General features: G+C 45.8%; 1 protein-coding gene across 2 annotated transcripts in view; it reads left to right on the top strand.

Annotated features, from left to right (window-relative positions):
• The first annotated feature begins 6,324 nt into the window (after window positions 1-6,324).
• Window positions 6,325-13,864, top strand: part of HTRA1 (HtrA serine peptidase 1) — a 31,739-nt gene continuing 24,199 nt past the window's right edge. For both annotated transcript variants that reach the window (XM_057381147.1, XM_057381146.1), the window contains exon 1: window positions 6,325-6,842. In XM_057381147.1, the coding sequence (XP_057237130.1) occupies window positions 6,380-6,842 (463 nt within the window). In that variant the 5' untranslated portion in view covers window positions 6,325-6,379. The remainder of the gene's footprint in view (window positions 6,843-13,864) is intronic.

Raw genomic sequence — 13,864 nt, 5'->3', positions numbered from 1 at the left:
ACTTTTTGCACATTTGGATTTCCATGGACTGCATGTAGTGATGTTTTGGAGGGGGGAGAAGAGAATTTGGACTTTGGGAATTTGGACACTTTAGACCTTTTGAACTAAGTAGGGTTTATGTTGTGTTACATTAGGCTTTGCAGCAATTACGTTTCCTTAAATGTTTAAATGTATTGTTTGGTTACTGTTTGGAGAATGGTTTCCTTCCCAGTGCTTTGTGAACAGTTCTTGTTTCCCTATTGATCAGTGGAAGAGCTCGTCGTTTAGTTTTGTTGTTACTGGTACTGAACTGTTCCTAGTCCTGCAATCGTGGCCTRTTAACTTTTGGTGCACTAAGAATCTGAAGTGCCTGTGTTTTCTCTCACCTTGTTGAAACACTTTTGGGTTAGTGATGTACACAAACCGTTCTTGCTGGCTTGGAGTTGCTCTGGATTAGCGTAGTTTGAAACAGCTCTTTGAAACAGAAGATTTCCACCAGGGGTACCGGTGTTCTGGTGTTGCACCCACTGCTGTGCAATATGTGTTCTTAAAAAGTGAGTATTTGTTGTTTGTGTACATTGTGTTATGGGGCATCAGTGATGCCAAYGAGGAGAACCTTTACATTTCAAGTATTGGATTAGATGGTGTGTACTTTCCATCATTTTTTTGGAAAAAAAAATGTTTGCTTTAATCCCAACCCCACAAATATCTCATGCTGCTGCTTACTGTGATCCTGATTGTCCAGCTTTGTGAGACTTCCTTAAGGAACCTAAGATACATATCAGGCAAGTCCATCTTCTCTCCAACTTCCAAACTGACTTCCTGCTCGAGAGATRTGGATGGCTTTACCACAGCAATTTGTTGATCCCAGGATAGAACAATTGGTGTCATATAAGAATGGAATATAATTGATTTCAAAACCTTAAATTGTATCAGCACCTTCTTTTGGTTTTGGTTATTTTTTTTTTTTAATCCATAAGCTAACTAACCACTGTCTTCATTCAGTGGTATCTGTAAATTACTGGTTTTGTTTGACTCTTTAGATAKATGTGAAAACTAGCACAGAATTGGAAGTTACTGTAAATGTCTGTACTAGTGTTGTAGGTTTTAATTTCTCTAAAAATAAACCAATAGCTCTTTAAAAGCTTATTTTTTCACAAGTACATTCTGTGTGGAAGACACTTTGCATTGTAATATTTTTACTGTAGTCTAACATCTGAAATCACTTGCTCTGGTACAGCTTTCACACTGCATGGTCATTTTATTATATTTTGGTATTGGCAATTTTACACATTGGGTGGAGGTAAAGCAGCTCCATTATGGGACTTCAAAAAAAGAGGGGAAAAAGAGAAAAATGAAAAAAGGAAAGAACTACTGTTGTAGTTCAGTAGCATAGGGAAATATTTGTGGTTGGTCACTGTCAGGGTCTCCTATTTATCAGTACTTTTATAAATCTATGAAAATTGTTAAATTATTTTAGAAACAGTGCTGTAAATATGTCACATTTAAATTGTCAATAAATCAGTTTGGGTAACTTAAAATCACATCTGGTTGAGTCTCTTTGCACCATGGTAAATATTTGATCAGAGCAATATATTCCTTTTCAGCAGGTAAGAGATCAGATTCTCCTTTATCCATCCATAACATCTCTTAATTCTTCAAATGTGATCATGTTGGTGTAGCCCAGGAGTGAAGTTGAAAGTCAGCCCAGAGTGAGCTGATTTTCTTGTGCTGTTCTCAGTTTCTTCTGAGAAGCTTCAAATGTTATGAAAGGGGTATTGATTAAAAACATATTCCRGGGGAAGAAAATRYAACATGGATTTTTCTGACTTTATATGGATACTTCAGAAAGGTTTTYTCTAAGAAATGCTTTCCTGAAATAGATTGTGCACAATTGTCCAGATTACTCTGCCCCTTTACAGAAGAGGTAAATTTTTCTGTATAGTTTTAGGTTAAAACCCACTGTGTTACAATATTTACTGAAAATGGACATGCTGACTCTGCAGTGCACATTCCTGGAGGCTGCTGAGGGGTGATGCTCCAGGATATTGTTTAATAGAAAGTGAAATATTCCTTACCCTCGTGGAATAACAGGATGTCAGCACCACCTAGGGGTCACACTCCAGCTTTAAAAGTCGGTCAAGTCTACTATTTGCTTTTAAAATGCGTTTCATACATAAAAACGGATCTGGAGACTCCACTTGTTAAGTCACTGGACTGTTCCAGGTTGCTTGGTTTTTGTTTTTGTTTTTTTTTTCTTTTAAATTTTTGTTCTTTTTTAGGCTATTATTTTTTATGTTTTATGGTAAGTATTATAATAGATGGAGAAATTACAGAGTGCAGCTAATGCATGCACTTTGAAGGTGTGGGGCAGAAATAATACTGTTTTAACAGTATTTCATATTTTTAATTCATGGAATTTATTAATTTATATTTAACAATATTAAATAATTGCATATTAAATAGATGTGGGAGAGGGAAGAAGTGAAAGAAGGGGAAAGGTGGATAGGGAATTTTAGTCTGAACGTTTAAATCTAAAAAGTGGAGTTCTCTGCTACATACAGTTTTATTTTTTATCAGTTTCATTTAATGACTTAGTAGTCACCTGTATTTTGGAGAATAGCCTATGAACTCTGATGCTCCAAGCCTGTGAGCTGCTGAAATATTTCTGAGGTCTTTCTGTCTGGAAAAACCTGGATCTTGCCCTGTAAATGAGTTGTGTCTGCCTGGATTTTTCACTTCTGTGCATCCTTTTAGCAAAAGAAGCTGGTACTCATTTGTGAACGTGCACTAATGGTGTGGCAGCAATTGAACGCTGCTCTTCAAAGTGTCACTTTTGACACTGTAATCAGGGATTTGCATTTCAAACGAATGGAATTTTGCATATCACTACATATGGTGAGCACATCTTGTAGGAATTTCAACCACTCTGCCGCGTTCTCCTGATGCTCACCGGGCACGTCGGGACACCTGAGTCACATCCCTTCTCAAAAGATGGGTGTCAGCTGCAAGTCCGCGGAGGGACTGCCTTTGTTTTCTGTGAATTACAAAGTTTCGACACTTGTTTTACAGTCTGCAGTGGAATTCGTGCGCTCCTGCCTGTAGGTTTGCCCTCTGCAGGAAGGAAATGCCACCTGACCACAAAGACGTACTTGGTGCAGATTAGCAATTGTTTCTCGGGAMGGGTCGCTTGGGTTCATGGCAGGCTTTACAAAAGACACTCTGATGGCTCATTTAGTTTGTAAATTATGCCAAGAGTTAATGCTTGTCCTGATTATATCAGGAAAAGAACCTGGAGTTTTAAATTCCCTGGTTTGCAGCCATTCTCTTTCAAAGCAATGACTTTTTTTTTCCCCCACTATGTAGCAATGAATCCGGCAYATGTTTTTAAAAAGGTTTGTTCTTTCTTTGTTTTTGGAAGACTTCTCTTGTTATGTTAAAGTAGAGAAGCCCTGGGGTTTTTGGGAGGTGGGAGTAGAAATGTTACAGTTTTTTCCCCCAGAAAATCTGAGAGGAAGCCATTAAGGAATGAAGCAAAATGATAATAATAATAATGAAGCAAACGGACAGAATAAGCCTAGAAAAGCTCTCTGCAAAGTCCAGGATGTTGGAGTTTGCTCAGATTATCAGCATTCCAGCCTTCCCAAACCTCCTTCATCCTCTTTTCTGGCCGGGACCCTTCTAGACCCAGACTTTACCTTTTTTTTCTCTGGCCAAGTGTGCTGTGTTTTCATCCTTTACTTGCTTCCCACCCTGTCCCTGCGTGCCCAGATGCTCCGAGGGTCACATTGCAGGGCAGGGCTGGATGGCACAGCATTCCTGACAGCAAAGTTCCTTATCTCTAGGAGAATTTCTAGCCTGTGATCTCTAGGTGGAGCCTCCYGTCACCCAGTTCCATTTGAAAAGCRGGAGATGAAATATTTCCCCGCTGAGTCTCTGGAGAGTGTTTTYCACGCCGCGTTTTTGGCCTTTCTGGTGGTTCATGTCTGCTGGTTTGCAGAGCTGCTCTGCCAGACAGGTGGGGGAAAAATGAAAATTGCTGGGTTCGCGGTGCCTCTCGGGTCTGAGGCKCTTCTGCACAGATCAGATCCACAATTAACAAATCTATTTTTCAGTAARCTCATTTATTAACCTCCCCAAAGACTTAGCTCAGTTATTCTGGAAAACGAGGTGTTAATTTTCAGGGTTTTGTGTACCTATATGAACACTATAAAATTAATATCATATTATATTTTAATACTCTATAGAAGATTTACATTTTTACCAAGAAGAGCTTGAGGCTATACTGCCTGCTGAGTTGTTTGAAATAACAAATTGTATGCCTTTGCTCTTTAGCGCAAAAAAAAAAAAAAATAAGGGGTTAAACCCAAACCAAACCAAAAACCCCCAAGCCAATAAAACCCAAAGGCCTATTAAAAGTAGCCAACAAGCAATGGATAAATTATTGATAACTTGGAAATATTTTGCCTTATCTCTCCATAGATGTATACATATGTACATACATTAAAACTCTTTAAACGTGTAAACATTTTTAAGTTTTTCTTAGACTGGTTAACACAAAATATTTTAGTATTAAGGCAGTTTTCTGTGAATTGTTCCATTTTGCTGCTTGAGTCACTTCTGAAATCATGTAATTCTCCTGAAATCTCTTTTTTTTACAGAGCGTAGAAGTTATTGGAAAACAGCAGATGTAAAAAGTCACACTGGAACTTTACCAGACACCATTGGAATGTACATGGTTTCCAAACTCCAGGTACTAACTAAGCAGTTCAGTAAGTTTTGCACACAGTTTTATAAGTTTTTACGATGTTTCCTGGAATAATTTGAATTTTGACACTTGGAACGCTGCTCCTACCTGCTCAAGTGGCTCCTTGTTAAACTTTTCTTTGGAGAAAAGACTTGAGTGTTTCTGTATTCATGCAGTTGCTGACAAGCTCAACTCCTCGGTCGCAGCTCATCTAASAGTTAACAGCATTTCATCTTGCCTAATGGGCTGTAAAGTTCATTAGCTGCTTGGTTATCGGTGCCTGATAAAGGTACACTTAAATAATTATAGATTGGTAGTAAGTTCAAAAGTTTAATCGGCTTCTAATTAAAAAAAAAAAAAATTGGCTTTGCTCGATTTCCAGCTCAGTTAAACCGTTTCCTCCCAGCTTTGGCAGGGATGCCCTGTCCCTCGGAGGGCACTTGTGTGTAATTAAAGCGCCTTTCAGAGCACCTTGTGTGTGCCCAAAGAGCAGATGGCAGAGAGGCCGCTGTCCATAGGTTCTGGCCGTTGCCCAGCTGCCGGATAAATGGGATCAGCCCGCTTGCGGGATGGTGGAAAGCGACTTTTCTTTTTTTTTCTTTTTTTTTTTTTTTTTTTTTTTTTTTTTTTTTTTTTTTTTTTTTTTTTTTTTTTTTTTTTTTTTTTTTTTTTTTTTTTTTTTTCATTATTATTTCGGTTGATTAACCTTCTGCTAATTGCTGGTATCCACCTCGCCCTGCGGCTCTGAATATCTCGGGTGAAGTGGGGGGCGGGCAGAAGGCTCGGGAGCATCCTTCCTGCCATCCCTCGGGTACCGGCCAGCGCCTCCCGCGCCGGGAATGTCACGGGTGTGCGGGAATACCGGGCATTCCCKCTGGGGATGGCTGATATTTGCATACATTTCCATATAATGCATGTATCGCGTTACTCTTTCTGTTGCAGGACCGCGCTCCTCCATCCCCTTATCGGCGGCCAGCGTTATCGGCGCTCACTTTTGATTGCTTTCCCGTAATTCCCGAGGTGGGGAAGCCTTCACCCCCCTTCCCGTGTTTGCAGGAGCGCGTTATCAGCCTGATCTTAATCGCCTGTCGCGATTTCGATGCTTTCACCGCCAAATTTCCCCGCTGCGCGCAGCGCCGGACCGGAGCCGTGCGACCGCACCAGCCGAGGCGGCGGGGACGGGTGTCACTGTCCCTGTGGGGGTGTCACTGTTTCGGGGGGGTGTCGCTGTCCCGGGTGGATGTCGCTGTCCCGGGGGGGTGTCACTGTCCCAAGGAGGTGTCACTGTTTCGGGGGAGTGTCACTGTTCTGGGAAGGGTCTCACTGTCCGGAACGGGGTGTCACTGTCCCGAGGGGGGTGTCGCTGTCCCGAGGGGGTGTCGCTGTCCCGAGGGGTTGTCACTGTCCCGGTGGGGTGTCACTGTCCCAGGGGGATGTCACTGTTCTGGGTAGGGGTGTCGCTGTCCTAGAGGGGGGTTTCACTGTCCCAGGGGGATGTCGCTGTCCGGAGGGGCGGTGCGGGGGTGTCCCAGCCGGGGGGGGCCGTGCCCTCTCTGCCGCCCCGCCCCGCCGCGTCCCGGCTTAAAGCGGCCGCCCGGCCCCCGGCGCGCTCACCGCGCTCACCGCTCTCGCCGCCCCGGAGCCGCCGCCGCGATGCCGCTGCGGGGCTGTTCGCTGCTGCTGGCGGCCCTGCTGTCCTCCGCGCTGCCCTCGCTGCTGGCAGCCCCTCCGCCCGCCTGTCCCGAGCGCTGCGATCGCTCTCGCTGCCCGGCGCTGCCCGCTGCCTGCCCCGGCGGGCCGGTGCTGGACGCCTGCGGCTGCTGCCGGGTGTGCGGGGCGGAGGAGGGCGAGGCGTGCGGGGGCCCGGGGGGCTCGGGGCCGCCCTGCGGAGAGGGGCTGCAGTGCGTGGTGCCGCCCGGAGCCGGCGTGCCCGCTTCGGCCACGGTGCGCAAGCGATCGGCCGCGGGGCGCTGCCAGTGCACCAGCAGCGAGCCCGTGTGCGGCAGCGATGCGGTGACCTACGCCAGCCCCTGCCAGCTGCGGGCCGCCAGCCGCCGAGCCGAGCGCCTCCGCCAGCCGCCCATCATCGCYATCCAGCGCGGAGCCTGCGGGCAGGGTGAGCTGGGGCTGGGGATGTGCCGGGGAATCGCGGGGAAAGCGCGGAGGGTCAGCCCCACCATCCCCATCCCGGCTCGGGGAGGAGCGCAGACAAGGCTTGGCCGCCGCTCAACTCAGCTCAGCGAGAAACTGGAGCAGGAATGCGGCTTGGCCGCGGCTTCCAAATGCCGGAGGGAAAAAAAAATCATACCCGACTTAAACTTATCTCTCACCCCCCGAGGAGTGATGCAGGGCTCGGAACTGGGGGAAACTGGTGCAAACCGCAGAAAAGGGTACGGATGCGGACCCGGGCCCGGCTGTGCGGYTCCAGCAAAGTTTGGAGAAATAACTCGAGCGCGCTCCCGTCCCGGTGCTTTGTCACAGGGAAATGCCCCGGGGGATAAAGCCAGGAATGCAGGAGCGGTTCAGATGTGATGGAGCAAAGGAGGGGGCAGAGCAGGCTGCTGCCTGCYTTGGCCCGGCTTGGCAGATGCGCTTTGATTATTAGTAATAGACTTGTTGGAAAGGGGGAAGCCTGTAACAGCGTGTCGAGCTCACTCTGGAGTTTTTTGTTTGTTTTTGTTGRGGTTTTTTGAGGATGGAGAYRGCCGCCGATAAGTARCAATGCGTGGCCTTTTTCCTTCAGCATTCTTTGGCTGTCAGTGCAGTCAAATCGAATGAAATGTGAGTAGTCCGCGCTGCAGGACGGATGCAAGTTATTTGTAAGCGGTAYAAAAAGGCATTGCTGGGTTACGAAACTGTGGCTCGGCAGCTGGAGCGGCTGGACCGAGCAGCCCGGCCAAGAGTTSGGTCTCGTAGGAGCGGAGAGTGCAGGATGTGACACAGAGCGGGGCAGAACCGTGCCGGGATAAGCAGGGGATGGATGGCCGTCACAAAGTGCAGTCCTTAATTCAGGCTGGATTAAACCCCGTAAGCCAAGGCTGTATATCCCTTCCAAGCCAACCAGCACCATCAGAGAGTCATTTATAAAAATTAACATGAATTAAGTTTATAATTCGGAAATGGGAGTCCCCTTTTAGTAAGTCAGCGCTGTTTCAGCAAGGATTGATTATTTCGGTATAGGTTTTATAATTTCTGGACTTTTTCTTTTAAAACACATATTTTTCTATATTTAACCATCATGTCCAGCAGAAAAACGTTCTGATGTAGAGTGTCTGTGTGTGTTCAGCTTGGGCAAAATCCCGATCCTGTGTTGCAGACCCTGCTCACAGCTTTGGTGTCAACACAATCAATTTTTTGTACCCCTGGTTGTCCCCTGGGTGTCAAAGCTGTCTTGTGCTCCATGGGACGTTGCTGGCATTTGCTGACACTGGAGACAATCAAACCTTTCACGCCACCGTTTCCTGATGCCCAGGATAAGACAATGCCTTGTGATTTTTATTCTCGATTCGTGAAACCAATATTGTTTTCTCAGCCATTTCTGCTGAACGTTTGCAGAATTGGAGCTGTGTTTGAGCTGGGAGCAGTACGTGCCTCTGGTGGGGTGTACAGAAAATGCACAGGCTGCACAGAGACCCTGTCTGAGAAAGCTCTGCGGTTGTAGATCCATCAGGAGTAATTCCAGACAGTCATTTTGCCCTCTTGCACCTCTGGGACAAAAAGAAAGTGCTGGAGAAGCCAACCAGTGGCACATGTTTATCCTAGATGAGAGCAAACATTGCTACCAGCAAAGCTTTTTTTCATATGTAAAGAACCTAAAATAAAAAGGGATGGAGAGCAGACTGTAAAGAGCTTGAATYGATGTTTTGAAAAAAAACATTGCCTAATATTTGGCTCCTTAGAGTGGTTAATTTTTAATTTTATTTGGAGTTCATCATCGGGAGTGCTTTTCCTACCTGGGGATTGAGTTATCTTTGGTAACACACCCATGTAAATGATTTGGTCGATAGAACGCAATAGCCCGAGGAAATGAGGGGTTGGGGATGTGGAGGAAGCATTTGGATAGCACTTTTTGTTGTTTTTCATCTTCATACCACTTTMGTAGCTGGTCAAGTACAATATTGTATCTGTTGTTTTGAAAAAAAGTAAAACTTTTTGTAATTTTCAATTTTTATCTACGCTCCGCTCCCGGTGCTGGTTTTTTGCCCTTCAGTGATTCCCAGGGAATGTGTTCAAATGCGAGTTTGAGAGGATGCAGAAGAGGCAGGAGCAGGTTGCTCTGGGTCTGTCTGTGTTAAGGGGGATGATTCCYTATGCAAAATGAGCCTTAAAAGACTCAAGTCCTTGCCAGGAATGTCCAGCTGTGCTGTGGCCGCGGGCAGCACCACCAGTGGTACCCACCCTGCTGTGCCTGTGGCACCAGTGAACCTGTCCTGCACCACCCCTGAGCTGCAGCTGTCACAAAAAAACCTTCCCATCCCATTGAGAGCGTGAGAGATGCTGCCAGAGGACATTCAGAGCCCGTGCTGGTGCAGCTCAGTGAAAATCCAAAAGCACAGAGAAGGTGAAGGTGTTCCAGGCAGAACCTGTGGCTGTGTCCGAGCATCCCACACTCCGAGTGAGCTCAGCATTCAGTGGTGAGGTTCAGAGCGCTGCCAGGATGTTTTCTTTAGCTTCTGCAAATATGTTTTGGGTGCCCTTAAATCCCTCCTGCTGACCAAGGGAAGAAAGCTCAACACACATCTTAAACCAGGCTTTCTTCCCTTCCTCGTTTTTCCCACAAGAGCTGGCAGGCGTTTTGGGACACTGTAAAATATAAACTAACCTGGGTTTGTCCTTTCCTCATTAATTTGAGGAAGAACCACATTCCTTGTGGTTGCTCTCCATTTCTGACTATATTCTGCYGGGTTTTGAGCTGATTTGATATGTTTTCATGTTTTTATTAGGCTGACTATGTCGAATGTGGCATCCCAGTGAGGTCAGCAGTGCTGAGCAGCTGTGGCAGGTGGCTCACGCTGCTGTCCCAGGCTGCTCACACCATGATGTCACACTCGATGGCAGCTCTGGTGGTGTAAATTAGGCATCTCATCACTCGATTGCTCGGGAGGAAGGCAGAGGTGAGGTTAGGGGGAACTCATTCTCTGTATCACAGATGCAGGCTTTGCTACTTCACAGTTCTAGAGACGGAGAGGGAGAAGCAAAAAAAAAAAAAAAATTGCTCAAACTCAGTTTCTTGCAAAGCGGCTGACTCTGTGTTTTGAAATGCACCAGGCAAAACTGCATCCAAGAGGCTCTGTGTAATTATCTGGCAGGAGAAAAGGACCTCTGCGGTCAATAACCCATTTGTCATTAACGGAGTCCTTCAAAAACAGCGTCAGAGCGAGCTCAGTTTGCAGCAGAGGATGGAAGGAGATGGATCTGCCTGCATTTCTGTGCCCGTGGTGCTGATAGTGCTGATGGGCTGGCAGGGCTGAGCCTCGCAGGAACCAAAAACCGGGGCAGGGACAGAAACTCAGCCGGGAAAGCAAGCTGTGAAGGTTGGGAACTCRGCCAGATATTTATCAAGGGGGAAGTTGATACTGTTGTTATGAACAAGGCTTTCAGCTGTTTCCCYGAAGATAATAGCAGGCACACGGTGGTGTTATTATTTTTATTATTTGTTTGCTGAAGAAGTGTTGGGAGACCTTGGCAGGTTTCTGGCACGTGCCAAGTCTATTAAAAATGACCCGTGAGGATCAGGTTTTTGGTGTCTGGGTGCACAAAGGAGCATCCCAGTGCTGCTAAATCTCTTCTCTCTCCCTCGGTCACTATTTGGGTGGTCTGAACATCATTATTTTCCAACTTTTCCTCAGTCTATTTTGCAGCAGCAGGAGAAGGGGGGCAGGGAGGGAGGGAGGGAGGGAGGGAGAGAAGAGGCAGCTGAAGGCAATGGAAATAAATAGCAACATCTTTCCAGAAGAGAACCAATCCCCAAGTGTGGGATTCAAAAGCTTTTCCAAAGCCAAGTATTCAGCTCGGAGAGGAGACAACTGTAAGAAGTGATTTGTCTGAAGAAGCTCACCTTCTCCCTCTCCACATCCAGATTCCCTTCCTGGGGAGCAGGCAGTAATTTTGCAGTCTCCAGACTTCAAACAGTGATGTCAGTAAATACAGATTTGGAACAAGGAAAGATTGAATCCTTTCATCTTCTGGCCTTTGGAATTGCAAGGTACCCATGGACCAGGCAGGAATTCTTGAGGCTTTGAGTAAGCAGCAGGAGTGTTGTTAAGCAGCAGAGTTGGGATGTGAGGGAGGCAGCACATCCCGAGCAGTTTTCAGGCTCTGCCGTCCAAGAAATAGGAGAAGCTGGAAAATATTTTTCAAATGTGAATTTACGCGTGCTKGGAGTGAAGGAAAGCAGCGTTAGAAATAGAAACTGGGGTACTGTGGAACTTGATTTGTGCTGCAAATAAAGCCATTCCTCAGCCCCACGAGCTGCTGGGGCCTCTAGGATCTCTGGCTGGACTTGGCAGAGTCTCCCTCATATCTATAGATAACAGGAAGGTTATAATACCTAAAGCTTGTGAGACGGCACAGGTGAGAAGAYATTTTACATTTTAATGAACTGARAAGATCTTTGCTACCATATTTTAGCAACTGGAGATGAATTGCACAGGCAGCCAGAGCAGCTCTTGAGTTTCTGGGCTGATTTCAGGTATCTTGGTGCACTGAGGAGGTGAAGCACAAGGCTGGAGGCCGCTGGGTTGTGCAATKTGTTACAAATGCCCTGCCAGGAGCCGGTTTCTGGAGGAAAAAAGTGGGAAAACAAAGCAAATGTGTGTGTCCCGTGTGAGCAGACGGGTTTTGCTCTGCCTTTCCTGCACACCAGCCCTGTCAGTGTGAGCAGTGGTGTGGCAGTGCCATTCAAACTCTGTGTGGTGGTGGTTAAAACCTCATTCYCCTCTCTGTCATTTTTTCCCATCAGGGTTTCTCAGGTTTTCCATTTCCTCACTCCTGTGAAACCTTTTTTTCTTTTTTTTTTATTTGTGAGACACAGGAGAGAGATGTGCAGCAAATTGTTCCCGCATCCACTTTTGCAGAATTGCTGCTAGAAATACCAGTGAGACAGATTTAAACGACCAGGTTAAAATGTTTCTGGTAGCCCTTGGATTTGCACGTATTTTTTGCTGATGGATAAATAAATGCTTGCTAAATCTAGGAGCTATGCACAGAAGTCACCCACTGATCTAAAATTTGAAACAGTTTTGATATGAGAAGGTAACATTAGGAGGAGCTCATGAAATTTTTCCAGAGGCYGGTGTCATTGCCCCGTTTCACAGATAGTGAATCTAGGGCAGGGAAAGATAAAGAGCTTTGCTCAAGGTCACCCAGCAGCAGAGCTGACAGCAAACTGAGCTTTCAGGAGTTCTGCTCATTTTTCTGCCCCTTGCCAGCATTGCTGCTCGGTTTTCCATGACTTTTCTTTTCCATTACTCCATTTCTCAAAYTTGCAGCCTGCAGTTTTGGCTCCTCTCTGCCACAGCATCGATGATCTGTCGATCTGCATCCGCACAAAATCATCTTGGAGGAGGGGAGAGCTGGGCAGACCAAGCTCTAGGAAGGAAGAAAAACCCAAACAAGTCTCTCCCCTCCCGCCATCCCACCCCCAAAATAAACACAACCCCCAGGAATCTCAAACTCCGACGTTTGTGGTGGTAAGGGATGATTCACTCCTTTTTCCAGGACAGCAGACACTGTTTGGCATTTCTGCCCTTTCTCTATCTCTGAAGGTAAAGCTTGACTCGCCCTTGTTTATTTTTGAATTCAGACACTGAAAGTGGGCAGGAAGAAACCACTGAGAAATAWGAAAAATATTCGGATGATCCATAAAATAAAGCAGAATAGGTGTGTGAATAAAAATGTCACTATTTAAATAGCGAGTGTTGATAAGGGAACAGAGAATATAATAATAGGAAAACCCTAAATATCTTTGAAAAATGCGTATTTGAGAGAGTGAAATAGAAACCTGCTCTCCTTTAAACCTTTCATGAGGAACTACAGGAGAAGCAGGGTGCCATGTGACAGCACTGCCACCTCTTTCCTCCAAAAGGATGGCAAAAGGAACATTTCTCCATTACTCAGCCACTCTCTGATTTCTGATGCCTGCATTCAAACGAATCTGGGTGGTCTTGGAGTGATTCTTGAGGCAGATGTAGAAAATACTGCCAAAGGCTGACAGATTTTTCAGCCTGCTGAGGCTTTTGCAGTCTAGTTGYGTTGGGTTTATGTGTTGTACAATTACAACATCCCAGAGCAGGAGTGTTGCATGTTTTATCACTATTTTGAGGTTTTTCTGTGTATTTTTTTCTGCAGATTTGATCCTTATTTGTATGAATTCCATGTCACTCCAAGTCCTGCAGAGTGGTGAAATCAATGCCTTCTCCAGCTGCAGCAAAGCAGCATCTTAGGAAGCTTTTTATAGGCTTGCCCCTTAAGAGGTTTTTTTTTTTTAGGTTAGAGAGAAGTTTAAGAAGCAKGAAAACAAGAACTTGTTTTTATTCCCTGGTGCCTTCATACCAGGGTTCCTGGAAGTTGAAGCTAAGTCTCTCTTAAGCAGGGATTTCTTCTGAAGATGCAATGTGAAAGTTTCTCACATACTTAAAATGAGATCTTGATGTGTTTATAATTTTARGAGGAATTCTCGAGATCAGACAGCTGCTGCTTAGTGTGGGATATAGGAATTATCACATCRTTGGTGCTTAATGAGTGTTTTGAGGTTATTTTGCTTCTTCTCTGCCTGCAGTGAGTGGAGCTGGGAGGTAAAGTAGGGTGATGACCCAACTTGGAAAGGACACAAACTGAGCAGAGCTGGAAAAAAAGGAGAGGAGAAATTATTCCTGACTCATCCGTTGTGTTCCCAGCCTTCTGCAGAGAAGGGAATTCATCCWCTTTAACCTGTTGGCTGAAATATTCTGCTCCTCTGCCTGCAGGAAACAGGGCAGACTCTTTTCCATAACTACCTGACTTATATTTCTGATTGTTTCCAGCTCTGGCAGGGCTCCTGTTAATGCCATTTTCGAGCTCAGCACTCTTTGCCCTTGTCCTGAGTTGCTCTTCACCTTCATTCCGTGTGTCTGAGCATCTCCCTGCCCTGCTCTGCTG

The sequence above is a fragment of the Malurus melanocephalus genome, unplaced genomic scaffold (genome assembly GCF_030028575.1).
Source record: "Malurus melanocephalus ecotype Western Australia unplaced genomic scaffold, MMel_1.1 scaffold_494, whole genome shotgun sequence".
Taxonomy (NCBI): Eukaryota; Metazoa; Chordata; class Aves; order Passeriformes; family Maluridae; genus Malurus; species Malurus melanocephalus.
Note: the sequence above shows the minus strand (reverse complement) of the source record. Positions and strands in the feature narration are given on the sequence as shown.